Source organism: Hyperolius riggenbachi, chromosome 1 (assembly GCF_040937935.1).
Source record: "Hyperolius riggenbachi isolate aHypRig1 chromosome 1, aHypRig1.pri, whole genome shotgun sequence".
In the NCBI taxonomy this organism is placed as follows: domain Eukaryota; kingdom Metazoa; phylum Chordata; class Amphibia; order Anura; family Hyperoliidae; genus Hyperolius; species Hyperolius riggenbachi.
Window position 1 is genome coordinate 92,639,177 of NC_090646.1, and position 27,788 is coordinate 92,666,964.

The following is a 27,788-nucleotide window of genomic DNA, read 5'->3' on the forward strand; positions in this document are numbered from 1 at the left end:
TGTATCTTATACTAATCAGTGATGGATTTCTGGAGGCCTGGACCATGGGCGGCTGCAACCCAAGGGGGCACCTGGACATGAAAGAGCAACAACACATGGAAAAGGGAAATTGATGCTCAAGGGAACTGTACATGAAAGAAAGGGGCTGCTGTACATGGATGATACACATGGAAGAGGGGGATACACATGGGATGGGAGGGGCGCTGCTGTACAAGAAAGGGAAGCCACAACACACTTGACCTAGGCCTGTAAGCCTTCAGGAAGGGTCCTCCTCCTTATGTCTCCTACCTGCTCATGCACCTCTATTTCCGCACCCCCATCCTATGGATCTGAGTGAACTCTTGTGTGAACTTGACTTGCCTAATCTCCGTGCCCCATCCAGTGACTGGCTAAGCATTACCTTGTACTCATACTGTGCTGCATGATCTGGTTTGCATGTATTCCTGTATGTCACCCCTAAATATTGTCTGTAGCCTTAACTAATGTACAGCGTTGCGTAATATGGTGGTGCTTTATAAATACAATAAATATATACCGTTTGTTTGTATTATTATTACGTGCCCCATGTTTTTTTCTTACTTTGTACAGCGCTACGGTATATGTTGGCGCTTTATAAATAAATCATTTATTTATCAGTTACAAAAAAAAAAATCCAACATAATGTACTATGCAATTTACTTTCCAATGTACTTTGTAAAAAGTTACAGTTACTCTGACAGCACTGAATAAATAATACATAAATAATAACAATAGTCATAATAATCTCTTGCAGTTCCTTCAATGTATTCATCTCATCCTCAATCTTCTGATAATGAAGCTCACCTGCTTGTACCTCTAAATCTAAAAATGCAGAGCAAATTCTAACATCATTTTGTCACAGGGTTCTTTTGATAAGATATTCCCAACAAAGTCCTCGGTTACATCCATCAACCACAGTCATTAGGAAGGCATGCTATGGTTTCACAGTCACCCAATGAATTACCTATAACCTGGAATAAATGACAGGGGAATCCAGCTGTCACAACAACGTTATAAAGGGGAGGGGGGTACACTACTGTGGGAAAATCTCCCTAATGGGGTCTCCAAGGAAAGGGTGTAACTGCAGACATAATGAGCCATGCAGCTTCTAGAGGGCTTCATAATGTTTAGCTGCTTTGCAGTAAGTCCTGGCAGAAGCAGCAGGTTTTGGACTCTTTTAACACATGGTGTGGTGCGATTGTCATGCAGCATAAGACCCCACCGCAATCCATTACACTCCCACATTACATGTATTTTGTGCCCTGTGGCAGTCTGCGCTGACAAGGATATCTATGAGCCCCCGTTCCCCATGCTAACTGCCGGACAGGAAGTGCATCACCTACTGAGCAGTGCACTGCTGACTGCATGAAACTTACATTGATACAAAAAGGTGTGTGCCCTATATAAGAGTACACCCTAGGGCTTTTCCTGCATGGCCTTTGCCCAAAAACACCCCTGATCTGTGCATGTGCACCACTACCATGTACTACGCGCATCGCACGGCAACACACTGCAGCCTCTACAACGCGCAGACAGCTGCTGTCGCATCACCTTGCACCGCGGATATTGTGGCCTGTGTCACAGACTTTCATGGCCACTGCGACGAGCCTCAGGGGAGAGTAGTGTGCCGTGGCATGGCGCGGTAAGTGTGCAAGGGGCCCAAACTGTACATTTGGATAACACCAGTGGTGTAGCTAAAGAGCTATGGGCCCCGATGCAAGTTTTACAATGCACTCTATACATAACAATTGATACGGCGCACCAAAACCTGCCAATGGCAACTACAGTGTCAGAGGTGCAAGAATGGGATGGGGAACTGTTTGTTAGTGATCACTACTATTTAAAATATCTATATAAGTGATTATTACCAGCACAGGACCAATAAAGAGCTAATACTGTAGTTGAGGGGGGGACCTTTGGGCAGGGCCGGTTCAAGTAACAATTGGGCCCTAGGGCAAAATTAGCCTGGGGGCCCCCCAACAGACACCCCCCGACCAAAAAGCGTCATTAGAGGCCCTTTGTTGCAGCCAAATTTCCCTCCTGGGCCCTTGAGCTGGCTGCTGACCCTCCCCCAATCACCTCCCAACTTAATGTGCTCCCTAGGACCTCTGCAGTGTCTATGTCAGTGTAGTGTCTCACCTGCCCGCCAGCACAGATGAGACGCTACTCTGCCAAAGACTCTGCAGAGTCCCTGGGGAGCAACAGTTAAGATGGGGAGGGAAACCTTGGGGCCCTCTACAGGCTCTGAGGCCCTGGGGCAATTGCCCATTTTTTCCTATGGTAGCTCCGGTCCTGCCTTCGGGGCCCAGATATGGTGGCTACCTCTGCACCCCCTATTGCTACGCCCCTGGATAACACATAGATAGTTCAACTGACTGAAATCTCTGTGAACAATAAAAATGATCAACAAGATACAAATACCAGTAATTTATGCTTGAATGCAAATTTTTATGAAGCTTACAATTGGACCAATCAAATGCACTTCCTGTTCAGTAAGCCAGCGCCTATTCAGTAAGGAGTTCTTGGGCTAGACTCCCTGACGCTTCTACTGCCTACTTAGCGCGCTTTAAGTCCGCCAGGAGAAAACACTAAATAAATGTTATTTGTCTTCATTGGCCCCATTCCAAACTGCATACATTTTGCATATAACCTGGGATTATTTGCATTTTATTGACCATCTTTAGTCAATAATAAGTGTTTGGAAAAACCTGTTAGACATTTTGAAAACAGAAAATGATTACGTTATAAATAAATACCGGGAAGAGGTTGTCTTCTGTGAAAAACCGCATTTTAGAAAACTCAGGAGCCACAGGGGTTTCTATAAAAGCCTCATCTACACGTTACAATTTTTTGTCAGATAGATGGATTTATTAGATAATTTCCAACCGATCAAATTGGATTGCAATAGATTTTGCAATAGACACCTACACACAATGCAATTTCTTATCAGATCACCGGTTGATCTGATGGAAAACTGTACCGTGTAGCTGAGGCTTAATCTGTGAAAAACTTGAATGAAGGCTCCCTCAGCTTAGATACCAGCTTGCTATAGGCAGGGGTGCACATAGCCTCCCTCCTCATAAACTAGAACCCCTGAGCAAGCATTCGGGGGCACCTGGGTACACGAACCCAAATATCCCAACACGAATGCTGGTTTGTGAATGTATTTTCTGCACCGGACTGCCATCCCTATGGTGTAATACGTGATGCAGCGGCTACAAATAGTAAGGCTAGGTTCACATTGGGGCATTGTCTTCTACATCCTGTAAAAACAGGATCACAACACAACGGAGGGGAAAAAAACAAACCACATTTGTAAGCTTTTCTCCCATAGGACTCAAAATGCATAAGCATGGCTCCGACCAGTAATTGGTTGAATGGTACATTGTGGTACAGAGGAAAAATTCTGCAAGTCTGCAAATGCCAGGCTAAACAGGTAGCTTTTAAGTCTAGAATTTTATCCCTCCAGGGATGGGGCTGGGTGTGGTAATGGGTTTCAAAGGTTAGGGGCAGCATAACTGAAAGCTTTGTCTCCAAAGGTTTTGAGGTGCACTCTGGGAGTGACCGGGTTTATGGATCCTGCTGATCTGATTGTGGGAGGTGTGGTGTTTCAGCAAGTCCTTCATGTTTCCAGGGCCCTAATTGTGTAATGATTTGAATGTCAACAGTCCAATCTTGAAGTATATTCTCTAGTTTACAGGTACATGCTTTTTTTTATTAATCACGCTTTAAGAATCTATTCAATAATGAAGACCTTATTGTTGAGAATATGTGACTACAGTGCATTGAAATGTTAGTGTGAGGCAACACTCTCCATTGCCTCTTTCCAGCAGAGATAGATGTTTGTGTTTTTTAAAAAAAAATGTATTTTCCTTGCTTTCATTTCAGGGATACCTTTGCTGAATGTATTACAGAACTGTATAAGTCTCAGCTCTGGGTTCCAGCGACGTTGACGTCTTCTGAGCTGGATAAATTCTAAATGTGGCAACAGCGGACACAAAAGGAAATCTGAAAATGTGTATGCAATAAAAATATTCACTATTTTCCTTTTGAGTTATTAAAGGGAGAAATTGTTCTGGCAGTCTTTCCTTTTCAGTTTAGTTCTGTATTTATGCTGCTTTACACTTCTGGCATACTGTACATATTTACCCAGATTACAGAAGGCATCATCAGCAAACAAATGTTACAGCCAACATCTGTGAGAATGTATTCTAAGTCACAACCCGCTGATGGAACGAGTAACATTATTTAAAGACTTGGAAGGTTTTCTGTCATAAAAATGTGGAATACATTACAGTGCTGGATAGATGGTTGTGTCATGATCTGTAACTGTCTTTTTTTAAACTATTAAAAAAGGGGCAAGAGGCCATTTGTCTCTGGACCAACTAGGAGACTAGAACTACGTACAGCTGATCTGATGGTTATTCTAATGTCTGCCCAGTGATACCCGCAGGAAAAGACATACTCAGCTGGGCCATACCACACATGGAGAGAGGAGGGGAGGAGGAGGAGGAGCAGAAGCCTCCTGCTGCGGGGAATTCAATAACAACGTGCTAAGAAAATCCTGCATGAATAACTGCTATTTCTTTTAACGTTGCATTGCAAAATACTTTTTTACTTTCTTAAAACAGATGGTATTTAGATAAAGCAGACAGGCTTCGAATGAGGGCCTCTAGCACCAAAAACAGAGATGTTAAAGTATGCTGCTCCCCCCCACCCCGCACCTCAATCACCCATACAGTGGATTATATGTGCACCACCTGATGTGGATGGCGACAGCTTGGCATAGACGCAGATTAGTGTATGGACACCATTAGTCCCATACAGAGCCGGATTAAGGCTAAATGGGGCCCTAAGCAAAGTAACTGATTTGGGCCCCCCATCATGTCGTAATAGTTGGCTGATGGTATAATGGTTAAGGGCTCTGCCTCTGACACAGGAGACCAGGGTTCGAATCTCGGCTCTGCCTGTTCAGTAAGCCAGCACTAATTCAGTAGGAGACCTTTGGCAAGTCTCCCTTACACTGCTACTGCCAATAGAGCGCGCCCTAGTGGCTGCTGCTCTGCTCTGGCGCTTTGAGTCCGCAAGGAGAAAAGCGCAATATAAATGTTATTTGTCTTGTCTTGTAATAGAATCAAAAGATGCAGCTGCACAGCAACATGCCGCACACACCGGGGCAGCCGAGCTACTGGTTGCTATGGGCAACAGCCCACTTTCCTCTGTGGGTGCACAATGCAGGGAATAGCAGCAGCAAAATGCAGAGTGAGAGATGAATGGCTGGGACATTTGCACTCAGGGACTGGGGCACCCCTGTGAAGAGGGCGCCAGATATTACAGCAGCAGCACTTTCCCCCTGCATCTCCAGCCTGGCAATAGCAGAAAGCTCTGGACACCGCCAAACCGGAAGCCGTTCCCCAGACAGAATTACATAACCACCCCCACCACCGAACAACCGATTTCCTCCCAAACTAGACAGCCACCATGCAGCCTCCATCCCAGTGAATATGATAGTCCAGCAGAGAAGGCAGCCGCAGCGGAGGAGAATGACAGCACCAGATGACACACATTCACCTATTGCGATCCAAGCAATAGAGGTCCCGTCATCCAGAGCCCATCTGTCTCCTCTAGAGTGCTGCCGCTCTGTTACTACTACTATTACTACTTCCTGTCTGATCTGAGAATCAGGAAGTTCAGAGCGAGCGGCTGCACTGTAGAAATGACAGATGAGTTTCAGATGACGGGATCTCTATTGCTTGGATCATGGATAGGTGAGTGAGCGTTTGCCATCTGCTGCTATCATTCTTGCTGCAGCTGTGGTTCTCTGTGGGAAGGGAGGGAGGAGTGGGCAGTGGCAGAGCACACAGTAGCAGGAGGGGGACCTAGGAGGAGAGCCTGGCTCTGAAGACAATCAGCAGCGCACGGCATCATTTGACAAGACAAGACAAATAACATTCATTGCATTGTGCTGAATCGAGCTGCCGAATTTGGAGAAAAGTCGTCCTGTGTGATACAATGTAACTATGGAAAGATGCATATCATTTTGAAGCTCTCTTTCTCCTCTTTCCAATGATAGATAAACTGCTATCCTACACCTTTTAGTTTTCGCTATTTTCGCGATCGAAATTGCAGTGGCCGAGATTTCTATCGCGAAAATAGTGAAAACTAAAAGGCATAGTGCGGCGGTTTATATATCATTGGAAAGAGGAGAAAGAGCTTTAAAATGATATGCATTTTTCCATAGTTACTGCACTGCTCAGAGTCCCTTTAACCATTATACCATCCAGCCACCGCTGACAGGATTGGGAGGGCTGGTTTATGTGCTGATGGGGCCCCTTTGACTCTGAATGGGGCCCCAAGCGACTGCTTTTGTTGCCTGGTCGGTAATCCGGCCCTGGTCCCATAGCTGAGCAGGCATATGATGATTTAGGGAGGGGGAAACTTTACTGTCAATTTCTAGTACAGGAGGACTGTATCATTGTCTTGACTTCTGCGCAGGTATTTTTTCATCCTTTGTTTATTTTCTATTGGCCGGGCTTTAGACTAGGTTAATGCAAACTTGCTATGCCATGTTCTACATAGCATCTTTTTTATATGGACATTGCCATAAAATCTAGTTAGAAAGCCCTGCAGAGAGGTTTATCTCTGTGCCATGGGTGCTGCCATTTTGCTTTGTGCAATCTCTTAGGGGACGATTCATCATTGCACAGTAATATTACAGTGCACAACAATATTACCTGCAATTACGTGTGGAAATACCGCGTGATATACTAGTAGCATGACCCACGGTACTCTAGTAGCGTGACTACTACTACGGTAATGGACTTGGACATTTTAGAACAATGACAAGTGCTGGACCAATAAGAAAATGTAGAGGTTTACCCGGGAAATCAAAATACCGCAGAAATTTTAGACCAATTTTAGAAATTTTATATTGAAACTTCTTGCGATTGGCTCTTAAAACTTTTCGTGATTGGCCTAAAATTTCTGCAGTATTCCGTTTTCTGTGGTAAACCTCCATACTCTCTGATTGGCCCAATACTTCCGACTTGGGTGTATTTGGCTACTCAAAGAATTTGGACGTGTACCATGGATGTCGGCATAATATAGTACATCTGTAAAATATAGCAGATTCTGCAAAAACAACTTTTAAAAAAAGCAGATTCCTCCGAAATTGGAAATTCAGATTTCTGTGGAATTGGAAATCGACATTGGCAGATATTGGCATTCCATTGGAATTAGACATTGCCATTTCGGACCATCCCTAGTGAAGATAAAGAATTATCTCTTAGGAGAAAATTTCGTAGAAAAAGTTAATTGAATAGGAGCAGGAGAGTTGAAGTACACTTTATATTACTTAGTGTAGTAATGACTATTTGTATAGCACTTATAATATATTATATAACCACTGCATGGATGCTACCATATGACGATAAATGTCATTGTCTGTAGTAAACATAGGTGCCTCACCTCCATCTGAATCTTGCATTTCCACGTGTACCACTCCGGGATCTGAGTCTACTCCAGCTACAGACCTGCAAAACACATAAACATATACACTTATTCATCTTATCTAAACAACATCACAAATGTATTCAGTACACAAATATGGGAGGGTCCTTGTTCAGTCACCGTGTTTTAATGTATAGGGTAATAACGGTTAATTTAATAGCAACATACTAAGGCTTGTACATTGCACATTTATAGTTGTTTTTCAATAAATATATTTTAAATTCCTAGCTGCTGCTGACTCCTACCTCGTTCCTTTAGCTCCTTGTGGCCAAAGCAGTGGGAGGTTCCTTCACCATCCCAGAGCAGATAGACTGACCACACCCACCTCTTCTTACTGCAGGTACAGTTTCTCCCAGCTCCATATGAAATAAAGCATATATACCTTTCCATACCGTTTCTAATGTCTTTTAAAAGTGAGGTGCAGATCTCATTGCCTTGCGCTGCCTGCAACAAGAATTCATTTTTCACCAATCTTATATATCCTTTTATGAAGAGGCTTGGCAGGGTGTTGGAAGGATTAAGAGGGATATGAACATATGAGATTGCTGAGATGTAGTACTATCAAAAAGAGTTCAATTATCAGGTGACCTGGGCATACAGGAACAGGTTGGCTGCTACTCCCTTCCTCATGTTAGTCATGATGGGAAGGGGAATAGTTCGGACAGCTAGCTCTCCAATAAAAATGAACTCAACAGGAAATAGAACTACAGGAAGTGCTGGTTTTTAAAGGGATCCAAGCAGATTTTTTCAGCAGTTTGTGCTGGTTTCTAATAGCTGTAGGAGTTGCCACTTTCACCCCTCCCCTTCCCTTCTTTATTCAGGGGAAGCTGTGAATTTTAACAAGTGTGACTTAACCCCTGCTGATGAAACATTTTGTTTGCTCATTGCTACTGCTAATTATAGCAGTTCTTTTCTGCCTGTTCTTTCTACAGATGACAGGCCTCGCAAGGGGGGCAATAAAAGCCTCTAACTAACATTTAAATGTAAAAAGAAGAGGTAGAATGGAATTGTTTTTAGTAATGAGCCACATTGTTAGCATGCATTTTTAATGTGCTAATGAGATTGCCCCAAGTGCTACAACTGCAACTCAGTTCACTCTAAAGCGGACCTGAACTCAAAACTTTTTCTCTGCTCTATAAGATATACAACAGCACAATAACCTTTAAAGAAAAACAATTCTTTGTTACAGCTTATACAAATCCTAAAATACATCTGCACTGTTTCTACTGCATGCGTTCATGGAAGCAGGCATATTGTTAACATCCTGTGCTTTCAAATGAGCTTATCTGCCTTATCTGCCATAGCAGTCAGGTGACACAGGGGAGAGATCAAATTACAACTAGTGATTAGACACAAATGAGGGGGAATTAAACAGGCTAAACTCTCTAAATACATATAGGGTGCATTTCTCTGTTTTCCTTCTGTCCTGTGCAAGAGTTCAGGTCCACTTTAATATTGAAGTACAAATCTTTGTCATTTTTTTTTTACTGGATGGCGTTGAACCATCTTTTTTGACAATCCTATGCTGGCAGTGGCGTATAAATAGGCAGTGCGGAGGTTGCGACCGCACCAGGGCCCTTGGGCCAGAGGAGCCCACTAGGAGCCATGCTTCATCCATCTTATTAGCTTTTTATTGGTGCTAGGTGGATAATGAGCACCTCTACATGTGCACTGCATAGTGCTAACCATTATCAAGCAATTTTTTTACTCTGATTACAGCTCTCTGAGGGCTGGTGCACACCAAGAGCGGTTCTGAGCGTTTTTAAAAACCGCTGTTGAAAACCGCTTGGCTAATGAATGTGAATGGGATGGTGCACAGAGAGCAGTTTGTTTTTTTCCCCAAACGCAAAGTCGGGTCCTGCAGCATTTTTGCGGATTTCTGAGCCGATTCTGGCTCAATATAAAGTATAGGATAGTGGAGAATCGCTCTGAAAAGCACTAGATCAGAGCTATTTTCCAAACGTTTTTGTTACAGAAGCTGTTCAGTAACAGCTTTACTGTAACAAAATATAAAAAATGAAGAAGAGAGAACCGAGAGCCCGATATGGTGTAGTATGTCAAGGTAATTGGATAATTAGAAAGAGTATGAATTGTATACTCACAAACCAGGGTTACCTCCAGGCAACCACTGTGTAGGCAGGTGAGGAGATTAGCCTGTCCTCACTCAGGAATAAGAAGTCGCTCTCTGTAGGCTTGAAAAACAAGAAGGGGTATCCCCCTCCACCAAAGGTGGATACAATCAGTATTATGGTAGAGAACAGAGGCGCCAAAAGGATAAAAACAATATTTAAAAGTTTTAAAATTATTGCTTAGGAGGCAGTGGTGGACTCACCTCCCACAAGCAGACACAACAACTGTGTATTCACAAAAGGGACATTTATTGGTATACTCCAAATAAGGTTGCAACGCGTTTCGCAGGTCAAACCCGCTTCATCAGGCAATTACAGGAAGGAGCACACAACAGCAGTATGTCCAGATAGCACCTGGCGCCTCAGTGAGGCGCCAGGTGCTATCTGGACATACTGCTGTTGTGTGCTCCTTCCTGTAATTGCCTGATGAAGCGGGTTTGACCTGCGAAACGCGTTGCAACCTTATTTGGAGTATACCAATAAATGTCCCTTTTGTGAATACACAGTTGTTGTGTCTGCTTGTGGGAGGTGAGTCCACCACTGCCTCCTAAGCAATAATTTTAAAACTTTTAAATATTGTTTTTATCCTTTTGGCGCCTCTGTTCTCTACCATAATACAAAATATAAAAAAACGCTACACCAAAACACTCCAAAAATCGCTAGGCATGTTTGGAAAATCGCTTCAAACATGCTTAGAATCGCTCTGAAAAAACGTTTCAAAAAACCGCTAGCGTTTGCGGATACACTAGCGGTTTTCGGTGTGCACTGGCCCTAACACTGCAGCTGTCCTTGGTATGTTTTGGGGCTCCATATCAATAGAGTGCTTGGGGCCCCATGTAAAACTTGCACTGGGGCCCCAGGCTCCTTAGTTACACCACTGTATGCTGGTCATTTGTATTAACTAAAAAACTTTATAAAACGTTTTTGCTGCTCTGAGCTGAATCTTCCCATCTCTCCTACAAACCAGACCCTGCGCCCTGAAACCTTTGCCTCTGGTTTGCTGAGAGTGAATGTTGTTCTGAGCCTTCAACTGAGAAATATTCAAAGCACAAAACTCTGAACGCACTTCCGTCACAGTGAACAATCAGCGGTGGTGTCAGTAATAAGGCACAGCAGAAAGTAATTACTTTAATACCCGGCCTAGTGAAATGTATTCCACAGTCTTCAGTTTCCTGTATTTTAAGCCAATTTATCAAGTCAAGAATAAAAAGCTGTACTAGGCTCAGAATAAAGCAACTGTGATGTGTAATTAATGCTGCACAATGAATAAAAGATTAGATCGCCACTGCAACAAAGAGAAAATCTCTCCCTCATAAAGTGAAAGTTGCTCAGGAACATAAAAAGGTAAAGGAAATAAAAAAAAACCCTCTTATTTATCTTCTACATAAATATAGCCAAAAAGCAAAGCATCAAAGCACACAGAAAGCAATTATTGCACCGCAGGGTGGGTATATTATAGCTGGGATTTAATGCCGCCTTAATAAACGTGTCTATGAAATTAATAATGGACTTCCATATGTGGAGACATTACACTCGTAATTTATGGCCACACTGAGGTATGAGATTCAAGGCTGAGACACTGAGGAGTCTGGGAAGGTTGGATGAGATTAAAGAACAAGTTACCTGCCTGCCTCTCTTTTTAAATACAGCTGTGAATACCGTATTACATTTAAAGCCCCCGTTTACTTTTCCTGCTTTTCATTGTTAGTAAAGGTAAGTAGGGGGATTATATTACTCACATAATATTCATATTTCATTTTCATGCTGATAAATTTTCTCTTGGAAAAGTCAGTCATACAACCCAGAATCCATTTGCACGTGCTTGCAGCTGCCAGGTGGGTGGGTGTTCCCCAGCTAGGAAGAAGCTCTCATTGCTGAGCAGAGAGACACCCCGCCCACCTCCTCCCCCTGCTGCCTACAGACAGAATAACTCTGTGGCCAGCAGTGCAGCTTACTAGATTGTTATCATAACAAGTTTCTGCTCTGCCACTCTTTTCTATGTCCCTGTTTATAAACACCTGTAAACATATGTTTTCTATTTTCAGCAAACGGAGTAAGTATAGCACCATCTTTTGGCCAAAAAGTAAAACTACTTCCAAATACACCATTATACACTTACCATAGACAAATTAAATACATTTTCATTATTTTTTAACTTTTTCACCCCAACCCAAAATAAAATATTACCTCCATACATTGTACTAGGGACATGATTTAAACATTGTAATAACCGGGACAAATGGGCAAATAAAATTTGTCTGTTTTATCTTTATCTACAATAGCACATTTGATTTTTTCTACTTCTTCCCTTTCAAATGCATATAAAATAAAATAATTCTTAGCATAAAGTACTGCCCAAAGAAAGCCTAGTTTGTTCCACAAAAAATAATATATAGAACATTTCAGTGTGATAATTAGCAATAAAGTTATTACCAAATGAATGGGAAGAACTTTTGAAGGGGAAAAAAATCTGTGGTAGAGAAGTGGTTAAATGGCAATATTTGTATAGCTCCTTTCTCCTGTCGGACTCAAAGCGCTTGCGAGGCAGCCACTAGAGCGCACTCAGTAGGCAGTAGCAGTGTTAAGGAGACTTGCCCAAGAAACTCCTTACTGAAATAGGTGCTGGCTTACTGAACAGGCAGAGCGAGATTTGAACCCAGGTCTCCTGTGTCAGAGGTAGAGTTGGGCCGAACCTCCGATTTTAGGTTCGCGAACCGGGTTCGCGAACTTCCGCGGAAGGTTCGGTTCGCGTTAAAGTTCGCGAACCGCAATAGACTTCAATGGGGATGCGAACTTTGAAAAAAAAAAATAATTATGCTGGCCACAAAAGTGATGAAAAAGATGTTTCAAGGGGTCTAACACCTGGAGGGGGGCATGGCGGAGTGGGATACACGCCAAAAGTCCCCGGGAAAAATCTGGATTTGACGAAAAGCAGCGTTTTAAGGGCAGAAATCACATTGAATGCTAAATGACAGGCCTAAAGTGCTTTAAAACATCTTGCATGTGTATACATCAATCAGGTAGTGTAATTAAGGTACTGCTTCACACTGACACACCAAACTCCACTGAACAGAACAGGTATGCAGTGGCGGGTTCACTAAACAGGTATACAGTGGCGGGTCCACTGAACAGAACAGGTATGCAGTGGCGGGTTCACTGAACAGGTATGCAGTGGTGGGTTCACAGAACAGGTATGCAGTGGTGGGTTCACAGAACAGGTATGCAGTGGCAGCAGGATCACTGAACAGGTATGCAGTGGTGGGTGGGTTCACAGAACAGGTATGCAGTGGTGGGTTCACAGAACAGGTATGCAGTGGCAGGATCACTGAACAGGTATGCAGTGGTGGTGGGTGGGTTCACAGAACAAGTATGCAGTGGCAGGATCACTGAACAGGTATGCAGTGGTGGGTGGGTTCACAGAACAGGTATGCAGTGGTGGGTTCACAGAACAGGTATGCAGTGGCAGGATCACTGAACAGGTATGCAGTGGTGGTGGGTGGGTTCACAGAACAAGTATGCAGTGGCAGGATCACTGAACAGGTATGCAGTGGTGGGTGGGTTCACAGAACAGGTATGCAGTGGCAGCAGGATCTGAACAGGTATGCAGTGGTGGGTGGGTTCACAGAACAGGTATGCAGTGGTGGGTTCACAGAACAGGTATGCAGTGGCAGGATCACTGAACAGGTATGCAGTGGTGGTGGGTGGGTTCACAGAACAGGTATGCAGTGGCAGCAGGATCTGAACAGGTATGCAGTGGTGGGTGGGTTCACAGAACAGGTATGCAGTGGTGGGTTCACAGAACAGGTATGCAGTGGCAGGATCACTGAACAGGTATGCAGTGGTGGTGGGTGGGTTCACAGAACAGGTATGCAGTGGCAGGATCACTGAACAGGTATGCAGTGGCAGGATCACAGTACAGGTATGCAGTGGGCTGAGGGCTCACTGAACAGAACAGGTATGCAGCCAGGAAGAAGTTAAGCCTAACTAATCTTTCCCTATATGAGAGACTGCAGCAGCTCGCCCTACTCTCACTAATGCAGGCACACGAGTGGCCGTAATGGCCGCCGCTGCCTGCCTTATATAAGGGGGGTGGGGCTCCAGGGGCTAGTGTAGCCTAATTGGCTACACTGGGCCTGCTGACTGTGATGTAGAGGGTCAAAGTTGACCCTCAGGTGCATTATGGGGCGAACCGAACTTCTTCCGCAAAACGTTCGCGTGCGGTACCCGCACGCGAACCACCTAAGTTCGCGCGAACCACATTCGCCGGCGAACCGTTCGGCCCAACTCTAGTCAGAGGCAGAGCCCTTAACCATTACACTATCCAGCCACTGGTTAAAGAGGAACTCCAGCTTAAACAAACATACTGACATTAGTTATGTTAATTAAAATAGATAGGTAATATAATCTCTTACCCACCCTGTTTTAAAAGAACAGGCAAATGTTTGTGATTTCATGGGGCAGCCATCTTTTTGGTTGAAAGGAGGTGACAGGGAGCATGAGACACAGTTCCAACTGTCCTGTGTCCTGATCACCCCTCCCAGTTGCTAGGCAACATGAATAACAACATAGGAAATCCCATCATGCTTTGCACAGCATCAGTGAAAAAAAGCCCGGGCAGTTTTCTTTGATGGGGAGGAGCTTAGCTAGAAATGCAGCTAAAAAATGATGCTTTGGTAAGAAAAACAAAGTTCTGATGCTGTGAAACTGTTAAAGAAACACCAAGCCTTTCCAGTGCTGCTGAGTAGATTTTTAGTCCGGAGGTTCACTTTAACTGGAATGCTGGCTAAAAGCAGCTAGTCAGTGGAAGTAAGAGAGAGAAACTTGTGCCCTCAGCCAAGACTGCCTCATGTGGATGAGGATAAGATAGGGGGAGGAGTCCAGACACAATTACATCCAGTAAAACTGAACTGTCATCTCTACAGGAAATAGAATTACAGGAGCCAGCCAGGAAATCAGGACATTTTAGTATATGAATTGTAAAAAATACAGTGTACAAAGTTTTGTGCATTGCCAATAATTCAAATTTACTATCATATTTACATATAAACAGAGTCTGAGCTGCAATTTTATAAAAGAACTCTATAAGAAATATGTATATTGTAAACAGATATCTGGGCCTCCGTCAAGCACACAGATATCCTGATACAGATACTCCTGCTTTGTCTGTCCCGCAAAATGCATCGCATGTTTGGAGGTTTTTTTTGTGATAAATTAAAAAGTATTTTCTGAAGTTGACTGTTTGAGTCATCAATTAGCAGGTAAGTTCGCCACTACCTCTATTTTTAACCTGTTTTAATACATTTTATTCTCTTTGGCACCCAGGGGCGGTGCTAGTCCCAAAAATCAGTGGCACGTGCCCCGGATATATTCTGGGGTGCCCCAGATGTGCCCCAGGCAGAGTCAGCTGTGGTGCCTCAATGGCGGGCATGCTGAGAGCTGTGGTGCATCAATCAGGGGTATGCTGGGTGCTGTGGTGCCTCTATGTGGGCATACTGGGTGCTGTGGTGCCATGCTGGGCACTGTGATGCCTTTATGGAGGTATGCACGGAGCTGTAATTCTTCTATGGGGGCATGCTGGGAGTTGTGGTGCCTGAATGGGAGGCCCGTGGGAGCATGGGAGGGGGTCCACTAGAAGGTCAGGGAATGCTAGACTGCTAGATAACCTGGTGGCAGGCCAGCCCACCCAGCAGAAAGCCAAACTAGCCAGCACAGAAGCCAAGTAACTGTTGAAGTGTCTATTTATATGACATGCTGCATTTTTTTTGTATTAAAGGAGAGGGGGCTTCATCCATCATTTTGCTGGGCAGGCTTTCTTAGACTGCTGTTTATTTCATGTAAATTTGGCTCCGCCCATAACCACACCCTCATTCTGGTGTATGGCCACACCCATTTTCCCGGCTGGAGTGCCCAAAAGTGCCCAGGATCTCATCGGATCCTAGCAACGCCCCTGTTGGCGCCTCTGTTACATCTTTTTTGTTGAGTCTGAAGACGGATTATTAGCTGAAAGCTCACTCCTTTTCTTTTAGGTTAGCCAATAAAAGGTGTCATCCTGATTCAAAAGAATGTTATCATAATGACAACACATACACACTAGACCAGTTGTTTGCCCGTCTGCACCCACGTCGCAAGATCTCGGAAACAATCGCTCACCGCTCAAACAATGCCCAGTCGTCAGAAGATCAAAGTGGATCTGGTCCTTTATGGTTCCTTCAGGAAGCTGAATGTCGCCCCCTAGTTGCACTGTTATCGTAACTAGAAAACACTGGGCATCCCTGTGAAACTTTGGATTGGGCCCCCATGCCCAAAAAATCCCCCCAAAAACAAAAAGAAGAAATTGTAAAGGCAGGCCAGGCAGGATGTATAACTTACAGTATAAGTAGCCAGGTATAGGTGCCCCCAGTATGGGTAGCCAGTTTTAGGTGCCCCCAGTATAGATAGCCAGTTATAGGTGCCCCCAGTAGAGGTAGCCAGTTATCAGTGCTCCCAGTATAGGTGGCCAGCTATAGGTGCCCCCAATATAGATGGCCAGCTATAGCTGCCCCCAGTATAGATAGCAAGTTATAGGTGCCCTATCAATTCTGGAGGGTGAGAGCCTGGAGCACTGAAGGGGGGCCCAAGGTGAAGAAAGGTGAAGTTGGGCTTCCCTCCCCACCGTTGTGTGCCCACTGCCTCCTCTCCTGCACTTGTTCCCCCTCCTGCCACTGAAAATGGCCCTGGGCAGCCCATAACTAGGGGCCCCCCTGCGCCTGCATCCCGTGCAGTGGCTATTGCTACGACCCTGCTTCTATTATATTTGTAGCTAACACAATTCCTAAGTGGAATCACATCCAATGCACAACTGATTATGGATGTGCTCAAGGAAAATTATAAAATAATGTAAACATACATGGAAATAAATTGTCCTCAGAATTGTTAACAGCATGAAAGTGTCAGCAATAAACCAACTTTTTAAGCTGTTTTTTTGTGACATTTACGGCCCTATTCACAGCAGGAGACGCCTCTCAAGTGCCTTGCACCAGATATTTCAGAGGATGCTGTGTGCTGATTGAGTAATTATACCATGGGCCTTTTCAGTTCCTGCTTAGAAGAGGAAATTAGCGTTTAGAGACTCTTTATTCACTGGCTATCAGACTAAAGTTGCTTTTATTTTGTGGATAAAGCTTATATATAATATTTTGATCTGCATCACATTAAGCAGCACCTTTCCGTTCGGGAGACTGTTAGACGGCGTGATCGCCGTCTATTTACTCTGTGCAGCGCTGCGATCAGACACGGCTGTCCCCCTGGGGGACAAGAGAGCGATCGGCTCTCATAGGCAGAAGCCTATGACAGCCGATCGCCGTAATTGGCCGGCTGTGGGGAGGGAGGGAGCGAGGGAGGGAAGGGATTTAAAGGAAGAGGGTTTTTTTTTTAAAATACGGCAACACAAATATTTATTAAACAAAAAATAAACATGGGGGGAGCGATCAGACCCCACCAACAGAGAGCTCTGTTGGTGGGGAGAAAAGGGGGGGGGGAATCACTCGTGTGCTATGTTGTGCGGCCCTGCAGCTTGGCCTTAAAGCTGCAGTGGCCTTTTAAACTAAAAATTGCCTGGTCACTAGGGGGATTTAGCCCTGCAGTCCTCAAGAGGTTAAAGCTAAATTATTACAAATAACTTCTGTTTCAAAAAGGCAAAATTGTCCTGAAACGTTAAATAACTTTAGTATTAAGATGTCATTATCAGCATCTCTCATACATTACCTGGTACCAGCGATCCCGTCTTCTTTCCACTTCCTGTTTTGCAAGAGTCCTGCAGCCAGCCAATCACCATGCGGGGACTGAAGCCGCATTGTGATTGGCTGGCTGACGGATTCATTCAAAATAAGTAGGAAGTGGAGAGAAGACGCAATCAGGGACCGGGTAATGTATACAAACAAACCCCTCTGCCTGTGTCTGCCTCTCTCAGGCTAAACCCTCCCGCTGCCTAATACTCTCCCCCTCCGACTCCCGCTGCCTAACACTAGTCCATCCCTGCATTTTTAACACTTATAACGCTATTTAGATATTTAGTTATAAGTGTAAGCCACTCTGCGTGCGCCATTTTTTAACACTTATAACGCTAAATAGCGTTCTGCAATGTAAGTCAATGCGGCGCCACTTTCATACACTTGGTACAGTGCCAATTGGTCCTTTGCTGGTAATTATCACTTCTATAGTTGATTTGAACAGTAGTAATCATTAACACACAGTTCCCCATCCCCTTCTTTCCCCCCTGACACTGTGGTTGTCCTTGATTGGTTTTGGTGCGTTATATCAATTGTTATCTATAGCATGCTTGGGGGGCCCCAATGCTAAACTTGCACTAGGGCCCGGGGCTTCTTAGCTATGCCACTGCCCCTACCTCTTGTCTGTGGCAGCAGCTCCCTTTTTCCTGTTATTTTCCTCTTTTTAAAACAAGCAATACAATAAATAAATAAAAATAATAAGATATAATAAATAATTTAAAAAAAATGCTAAATACGTGCAGATGCCTGTATGGCTGGTGTTGTGGGGAAACTCCTCCCACAGTGTGATGTTAGGACCGTAACCCTGACAGTTTGCTGTCTGTGAACCTCAGTGCATTGTGGGAAATATTTTTTTTCCCAAATGCCAAGCAAGCAATATCTCCCTCTGTTGATAGAACTCACAGTCATGAACATTCCGTACCGATCTTCTGGCAGAACTAAATCAGGGAGAGGAAAGATTTTACAATGGCCAAACACTGACTAAATAATTTATAAATAAATGGTGTAAAAAAATAAGCAACATTATTCATTATATTATTTTTATTGCAGTTCATCTTTAATGGAAACTGAAGTGAAAGGTACATGAAGGGTATATGGAGACTGCCATATGTATTTCCTTTTAAACAATACCAGTTGCCTGGCAATCCTGCTGATCTATTTGGCTGCAGTAATGTCTGAATCACACCAGAAACAAGCATGCAGCTAATCTTGTCAGTTCTGACCATAATGTCAGAAACACCTAATCTGTTGCATGCTTGTTCAGGGCCTATGGCTTAAAGTATTAGAGGCAGATGATCAGCAGGACAGCCAGGAAACTGGTATTGCTTAAGGCTGCTTTCACAGTGAGACGTTACAGGCGCACGTTAGAGCAGCCTGTAACGCACCCCACCGCACAGCAATGAAAAATCAATGGGCTGTTCACAGTGCCCATATTGCGTTACACAGTAACGCTGCACGTTCGTTTGAAGTGCAGCATACTGTGCGTTCTATCGGCTTTAGTCGCGTTAGACTGTATGCACATGCTCAGTATGGTTTTTTTTTTTTATTTCAGGGGCAGAGAGGAGGTGGGGAGAGGCCACTACAGAGCCAGGCACATGGCTACTTGACACTCACTGCACTTGCAGTGTTTACTTCTTGGAGCGGCCACTGATTGGCTGGCGGGACCACGTGATGTGGAGAGCTCTGCTCACGTGGTCTCCGCAGCGCCTCCGACAGAGCAGGCGCACCAAGAGCTGCTTGTAACGCGGCTCTTGGTAGCGTCCTGCTCCAACACCACCAGGCGTTGTGTTAGGGGCACGTTATGTGCCCTGTAACGTCCCCTAAACGCAACGTCTTGGTGAGAAAGCAGCCTAAAAGACAATAAATATGGCAGCCTCCCCATCCCTCTCACTTCAGTTGTCCTTTAACCACTTCACCCCAAATGAGTTTTTACCCTAACGGATAAAAGAGATTTTAACCTTTCAGTGCTCATCCCTTTCATTTTCCAATAGCTTTATCACTACTAATCACAATGAAATGATGTATATCTTGTTTTTTTCACCACCAATTGGGCTTTTTGGGTTGATATTTGTTTTCAGTAATTACTTTATTTTCTATGCATTTTAAAGGGGAAAACAAGGAAAAATGAAAAAATACACTATTTCTCCAATTTCATCCCCTATAGTTTTAATATAAACACTGCTACTGTGCATAAAACCCACACATTTTATCTGCCTATTTGTTGTGTTTATCACAAGATTTTAAATGATGTCCCTAGTACAAAGTATGGTGAGAATATATTATTTGGAAATAAAGGTGTATTTTTTCTATGGTGTTTTTTCCCCACTATGTTCATGTGCACACGCACAGGAATCCACGTGGATGCGTGGGAGCAGGCACGTGCATGCGCACAGCAGCAGTAGCACTGTTTGACTCATAAAAACGTCCTGGAGCTGTTAACCTGCCTGGCGTTCTATTAAGATCGCCAGGCTGGCAACCGGACGTTTTTTTTTTTAATAAAAAAAAACCGATTGCATGCAACCAACTGAAAGTTGGCTGCATGAAAGCCCACTAGAGGGCGCTCCTAATGCGTACTTCTGATCACCTCCGGCAATCAGAAGTAACAAGAGAGGCTGCGATGAGCGGCCCTTCTTGTTTTGCTTTACTCGTCACCATGGCGACGAGCGGAGTGACGTCATGGACGTCAGCCGATGTCCTGACGTCAGCCGCCTCCGATCCAGCCTTTAGCGCTGGCCGGAACTGTTTGCTTCTGCTGCGCTGGGCTCAGGCGGCTGGGGGGACCCTCTTTTGCAGCTGCACGAGGCGAATCGTAGCACACGTGGCTGGCAAAGTGCCGGCTGCATGTGCTCCTTTTTATTTGGTGCAAATCGGCCCAGCAGGGCCTGAGCGGCAGCCTCCGGCGTCTCTGGATGAGCTCAGCTCGTCCAGAACGCTAAGGAGGTTTTAATTAATAGGCTCTAGCAGGATGTTTTTATAAGTCAGCTTGTCATTAAGTGGTTAAATAAAGTTCTCACCATGGATGAAGACTGGCGACATCAGTGTCACCACTGCTAACTCACTGACCTTTCAGAAATTCCATTATTTGCAGGAAGTACAATGAACTGGCCCAACTCCAAGCTGCATATAATTTGCATTCAATTTTTCATGCAGGCCAGAAACAATAAGCGTCTCAATGACCCCGTCTAATTTTTAATGCAGCGAAATCCTCTTTTGTATGGCTGAGATTATGCAGCGACACGCCACTATTCCCCTTTCCATATGATATCACTCTTCTGAAATCAAACATTACCATTTGCACATATGTTTAATTAAAACTTCCAGGTGAGGAAAGTAACAGCTGGGATTGTAGCAGCGGCCGGGGTGAACATCAAGGGACGGATCGGGGAACGCGCTGCTCAATATTTCATCCGCTTCACTTTGATGCCATCTCATCCTGAAAGAAGACCGTCAAATATTCCAGGCCTCAAAAGACCCGGGTGCATATGTCTCCCATCAAAGGATTAATGAAGTTGTGCTGGCAGACAGACCACATTATCCCGCGTAAATCATTCATGGGTACAATGTGCAAGAGAAGGAAGCATGGCTTACATTACAGGTTGTATTATTATTATTGTGTGTATGTGTGTTGCTGCTATTCATTTCCAGTCTGTGTTTGCATTATGCTTGATCAGTGCTTGTCCTTTAATCATTGAGGAAGTAAATACTGTATATTCTGGTGTATAAGACTACTTTTTAACCCTTGAAAATCAATTGAAAAATCAGGAGTCGTCTTATACGCCGGGTGTCATTGATGCCGGGTGATACGCCCTATCCTGTTACCGACTCTCAGATCTTGCTACTGAGGACTGTAGTGCAGCAGCGCAGGTGCACATGTGCGAGATCTGAGAGGCAGAGAGGTAATAGTATACAAGGGTGGGCCAGAAGGGTGAAAGAGGCGTGTTTTATGGGCACAGTGCAATCTATTCTTCCATACCCCTCTGATAAACAGGGAGACAGGTAGAGCTGACCAATCCACTAAAGCTACGTACACACATACGACAAGGATCGTTCGTTGTGAACGACGAACAAACTTTTAATTGACAAAGAATGACCTAAGTAAAGTTCATTTTTAAAGGTTTGTAACGATCTGATCGTTAGAACGAATGTTGCATCACGTAAAGCAACTATTTTGCTTGCACATAAAAATGAAAAGTTCCATGGAGAAATAGCGAAATGCGCATGTCAAGCCTAGTACGAACGACCGTTTTCCAACGACGTACTACTTTTGCAAACGATCGTCGTTGAAAAAAATACGCCAAGCTAGATCATTCGTTTTTAACGATCTACCTCGTCCGTCGTTAGACTTAATGGTCGTTGACTGCTTTTTTTTAAACGATCGTCGTTTGAAATGATCGGGGAACAATCTTTTCAAACGACTATAGTCGCATGTGTGTACGCACCTTTAGGGAGAGGGAGAGTTGACCAATCCAACCAGTCAATTGCCTATATACTGTTATATATTGGGTACCATATACAGTACAGCACCAGTATCTGTTCATACATAGCACCAGTATATGATGTTTATTTAATTTTTATTTGGTGTGCGTTGGAAGAGGGGTAGACTTCTACGGTGAGTATATCCCAAACTCTATATTTTAACTGGAAAATTAGAGGGGTCGTCTTATACGCCGGAATATATGGTACTTGTAAATTAAGAGTGGCATTAAAAAAAAACTTAATAAAAGTAAGCAATGCACCAGTGAATTAAACTCTGACATAATATTTAATAAAAACGTGTTTCCTACTTTTTACTACCCATAGAGTTAGCATATTTGCTATTATGTACTGTACAAGTATTATTGTCCATTTACAAATTACAAGTTCCCACAGTACAGTTTATCTGCTCTGAAAGCTGCAATTGCATTGTCTCGCATAGCTGCTGTATTTATATATTAAAATCTATCTAGGGATTACTTCTCTCTGCTTCTACAATGTGTGCAGCTTAGTTTCAGCATACTGCTGCTTCATACTAATTGTAGCTGACTACAGAATGTAAAGAAAAGATAATGTTATCACTTCTTTGGAAGCAGCAGGAAGCTTTCTACTGAAGTATGAAGTATTGGGTTTATCTCTTTGATTGATGTTCCGCTAACAGCCCCCTCCCCCCTGCACTAGCAGATTGATCACATTATTACCATACAACAACTAAGAAAATGATTCTATCTACATATTGCAAAAAGCCTTGTCATGTGACTGCTCCAACAGCATACTGCATCTCACTCAGCATCCCCACTGTCCAGAAATGTAGATGTCAGCAGCGATGACGATAAACAGCCAGTTGCTTTCACCTTTCAGCTATCCTTGAGCTGGACATTATCATAAATTATGATTGCCCCGCATTCTGATTATTTGAAAATTAACTGGGAATGGTAATTTTTAACAAATTACATTATTTTTAAGCAAAAGCAGATAGGATAACTATACATGGTTGACGTGAAGGTGTGGCCCAGGTGGGAGTAAACACAGCATGGGCATGAAGGTAGTTACTGGGGCAGTAGGCATGTGGTTAATTTCATATGAGGGAGGAGAATTTGGGGACCTATTGTTGCTCAGGAAAGCCTTGTCAGTGATGGCAATCACTGCTGCTGAGGGCCACTTTAAATGGGTTGTGCAAGTTAATAAATAAAAGCCATTCTCCTTAGATTTTCACACCCCAACTCCAGGTATACATGATTTTTAGCTCTGTATATGCACTGAAAAGTCTATAAAATCCATAATAGGCTAATATCAAATAAATGACTTACTAAACTATTAAGGAATACTCACATCAAAAGCAGTGCCCACCACTCAGCCCTGCTTCTTTTCTGGGGTGTTCATATATCTGGCCTGTGTAAATCACTGTTCTACTCATATTGCTGCATAAGATCGTCTAGACTGTTGTAAATTGTAGACTCTTGTAGACTGTTGTGGGTTGTTGGGTCCTGCTCTGCTCTGGCTAGGAACACAGAGAGAAGACTCTGCTTATGTAGAGAGTTGGTAAATGCAGTAAATAAATCTAGTTTCAGTCATCCTGCCTCTGTGGCTACTGAACACGGAAGCAGGAAATTTGGGCGCATGAGGCAGGTGGACAAAAAGGGCGCCGCCATTCACTCCCATAATAAATATCGTTTAATGGGCGCCCAACAGGAAAAAAGGGCGCCGGAGAAAAATAACGTTTTAAAAGCAGCGCCCGGAGACTTTTAATGTTTTATAACTGCTTCTCATGATTACCCATTATTTAATGATTTATAATTTTTTAAACATTATTTTTTAACTAAAAACAGTACAATATTTTTTAAAACATTACTTTTAAACGAAAAACCGTACAATTTTTTTTTTTTAAACATTTTTAAACGAAAAACCGCACCATATTTTTTTAAAAGCGTTATTAATGATTATCACTGGGGGGTCTTAGGTTTAGGCATCACAAGGAGGGTCTTAGGTTTAGGCACCACCAGGGGGGGTCTTAGGTTTAGGCACCACCAGGGGGGTCTTAGGTTTAGGCACCAACAGGGGGGTCTTAGGTTTAGGCACCAACAGGGGGGTCTTAGGTTTAGGCACCACCAGGGGGGGGTCTTAGGTTTAGGCACCAACAGGGGGGTCTTAGGTTTAGGCACCAACAGGGGGGGTCTTAGGTTTAGGCACCACCAGGGGGGTCTTAGGTTTAGGCACCAACAGGGGGGTCTTAGGTTTAGGCACCAACAGGGGGGTCTTAGGTTTAGGCACCACCAGGGGGGTCTTAGGTTTAGGCACCAACAAGGGGGTCTTAGGTTTAGGCACCAACAGGGGGGTCTTAGGTTTAGGCACCAACAGGGGGGGTCTTAGGTTTAGGCACCAACAGGGGGGTGTTAGGTTTAGGCACCAACAGGGGGGTCTTAGGTTTAGGCACCAACAGGGAGGTCTTAGGTTTAGGCACCAACAGGGGGGTCTAGGGGTTAGGGATAGGTACAGGGAGGGTTCTGTGTGAGAGTAGGGTTAGGTATAGCTTTAGTAACATTTTTATTAATGTTTTATAAAACGTTATTATAAATTTCACTTTTAAACAGGGAAGATTAACGTTTTTAAAATTGCCGATTTCATACACATTATTTAATGATTTATAACTTTATAAAACATTATTTTTAAACGAAATATAGCACAAATTTTTTTAAACGTTATTCACGATTATCGTTTAAAACCCTGCGCCCTTTTTTCCCTGTGCCCTTTTTTAACGTACGCACTGAACACAACACCTGGGCTGCATTCACTATAGTGGCTCTGTTCATACTGTGCCAGATGAAAATGTATCTAAGTGTATTTTCTATCTGCAGAGATGGGGGGCTCTATTTACTCCTGGGACGGTTGCCGTGCTGCTCCGTGTTCCACCTCTATACACTGCAGCCAGCATGAAAACATTCTGTACTGTTTAACCTCTTCTGTATGCGTGGTTTCTGGCTCCTTAAAGAAAACCTGTACTGAAAATAAAAGTCAAAATAAGCATACACAAGTCATACTTGCCTTCCATGTAGTCTACTCCTCAGTGTCTTTCTCCTGTCCCGCGTCCTATTTGTTCACTATGATCAAGGGAATTTTCCGTCCTCCATTTTGAAAATAGCCATTACCCCATAACAGCTTTCTGGTCAGCACACAGTTAAACTGTAACATCGCCCACTTGAGCCATAGGGAAACATGAACATTACCTGGTACATCCGTTTTCCTCTCAGCTATAACTGACAGCAACTGATATTTTACTGACAGCAACTGATATATTTCAGATCTGACAAAATATTGTCAGAACTGGATGGGATTATTGTCAGAAGAAAATGGTGAGCTTCTGAGAGGAACTGATGGCAAGGTAACTATGTAATGTTCATTTGAAGTTACCTCATGTGTTTATTTTAAATATTTTTACTCAGTACAGGTTCTCTTTAAAGGGACTCCGAGCAGTGCAGAAACTATGGAAAGATGCACATCATTTTAAAGCTCTCTCTCTCCTCTTTCCAATGATATATAAACCGCCACCCTACGCCTTTTAGTTTTCGCTATTTTCGCGATTGAAATTGCCGCGGCTGCGATTTCGATCGTGAAAATAGAGGAAACTAAAAGGCGTAGGGCAACGATTTAGGTGTCGTCAGAAAGAGGAGAAAGAGAGCTTTAAAATGATATCCATCAAGCCATAGTTATATTGTATTACACAGGGCGACTTTTTGTCAAAGTCAGCAGCTGCATTCAGCAAAATGGAGCTGCTGACACTGGGGAAAGTGTCGCCCTGTGTAATACAATGTAACTATGGCTTGATGGATATCATTTTAAAGCTCTCTTTCTCCTCTTTCTGACGACACCTAAATCGTTACCTTTTAGTTTTCTCTATTTTCGCGATCGAAATCGCGGTCGCGGCAATTTCAATCGCGAAAATAGCGAAAACTAAAAGACGTAGGGTGGTGGTTTATATATCATTGGAAAGAGGAGAAAGAGCGCTTTAAAATGATATGCATCTTTCCATAGTTTCTGCACTGCTCGGAGTCCCTTTAAGGGCCGGAGACTTTGTGGAACGGCACTTTGATCACTGTGATTGGCTCACAGTGATCGCAAGGTCAGGAGCCAATGAAATCAGCTCCAGACCAGCATATGGAGCTCTGCTGTCAGAGAGACAGCAGAGCGATTGGGCTGCAGCCATGTCAGCAGCACGAATGGCAAGAGCGATGGGCCTGCGTGGCAAGGGTAGCTAAACTTTACGCCTTGGCAGGAACAAGACGCAGGGTGTACATTTCATGTGACATCCGCAAGAAGTTAATAGTAACTATTAATAGCAGTATGATGAGGAATAGAGACAATTATTTTATCTTGCCATGAAACACAAGGTAATTTCCATGATTCCATCATTCGTATTTCACTGTCCTGCAAAAAGACCTCCCACTCCCATTTGATCAGAATGGAAAAATGGAATTACTGTCTGATTTATCAGTTTGATTGACATTCTCACCTCTCCACCCAGCCTTGTCTCTGGTATGTGGAGGAATAAATTACATACATATCCATCTTCTATCAAATGTGCTTTAATCTAAAGACGGCGAGCCTGAGAACGTACGACACAATTCATTTGTGCTGGAATTTATCACAGAGCAATGCGATACCGAATTCTCTGCTAAATAATTAACTGATTCTATAATGAAATGGATAACGTAGCATGCATTTGTACAGCTGATTATACAGCTCAGGGAAACACATGATATGCTGATTATCATACCCCCTTCAAAGTCTTCCCAAACATATGGCTGGGGCCGGGAGAAGGGTGCTTAAAATAGCACTGCATTCTTTCTCACCAGAAAAATAAGTATTTTTATAGACAGTATTTGTATTCTTATTGGTAAGTGGGAAAGTAAACACACATAGATGACGCAGGCAAGTTGTATGGTGTTAAACAATACTGAAATTCTCCAGTATCGAGAGAAAATCAACCTTCTGGCTTCACAGAGGTCTTGGGATTTGCTTAAAGAGAAGGTATGAGCTATTAAAAAAAATGAAATCTACTTACCCAGGGCTTCCTCCAACCCCTAGCAGCTGATCTGTCCCACGCCGCAGATCCACTCTCAGCCATTGTCTCCCGGTGCTGAGAACAACCTCGCAAGTTCATCCCTCACTGCGTCTGCCTGAGCGCTTCTGTGAATCAGATCCACGTGGTCGGAGTGTACTGTGCAGGCGCAGTAGAGGACGGCCTGGCGAGGTGCCGTCAAGTCAGAGAGCCGGCGGCAGAGAGTGAAGCTGCGGCGTCGGACAAATCAGCTGCTAGGGGCTGGAGGAAGCCCCGGGTAAGTAGATTTAATTTTTTTAATAGCTCGGATGTGTCCTTTAAAGTGTAACCGAGGCGACATGTGACATGATGAGATAAACGTGTATGTACAGTACAAAACATATTATTACCAGGCTGTTTCACTTGTTTTATTTTGCTGCCTGGAAGAGTTAATTTTTAGGCATGGAAGTGACAGCTTCTGTCTAGTATATAGGAATATAGTAAACATCTCTGGTGAGTAAATTACAGCCATAAAAGTTTTCCTGGCAGAATACAATTTCTGAGGGCAGGGAGAGATGAAATACATGAACTATTGACCTTTTTCTAACTCTGGGACACTTAATAGGCTGCCACCGTAAAACATTCAACTACTTTGTAAATGTTTAAATATAAAAGTCATTTTTAGGAGTGGGAGGATAAATACAATTGTTCCCTTTAATGTAGGATCACAACTGCTGTGCCTAAACCTTACCATAACCCCCAACAGCCCTAATTGTAACCTTGGGGTTGATACACGAAAGTACAATAACATTGACATACGAAGATATTAATTTTAGCACTACTTATATGCTAGTTCTG

At 43.6% G+C, this 27,788-nt stretch overlaps 1 protein-coding gene and 1 long non-coding RNA gene across 6 annotated transcripts in view; one reads left to right on the top strand and one right to left on the bottom strand.

Moving 5' to 3' along the window:
* The window catches only part of SORCS2 (sortilin related VPS10 domain containing receptor 2), a 1,283,452-nt gene that overhangs the window by 299,426 nt on the left and 956,238 nt on the right, over window positions 1–27,788 (bottom strand). For all 5 annotated transcript variants that reach the window (XM_068276884.1, XM_068276875.1, XM_068276891.1 and 2 more), the window contains exon 6: window positions 7,486–7,550. In XM_068276884.1, coding sequence (XP_068132985.1) covers window positions 7,486–7,550 — 65 coding nt within the window. The remainder of the gene's footprint in view (window positions 1–7,485; window positions 7,551–27,788) is intronic.
* LOC137563877 (uncharacterized) overlaps window positions 14,593–27,788 on the top strand; it is a 53,399-nt gene continuing 40,203 nt past the window's right edge. Inside the window, exons 1-2 of the long non-coding RNA XR_011030460.1 lie at window positions 14,593–14,914; window positions 20,744–21,017. This is a non-coding gene — a long non-coding RNA (uncharacterized lncRNA). The remainder of the gene's footprint in view (window positions 14,915–20,743; window positions 21,018–27,788) is intronic.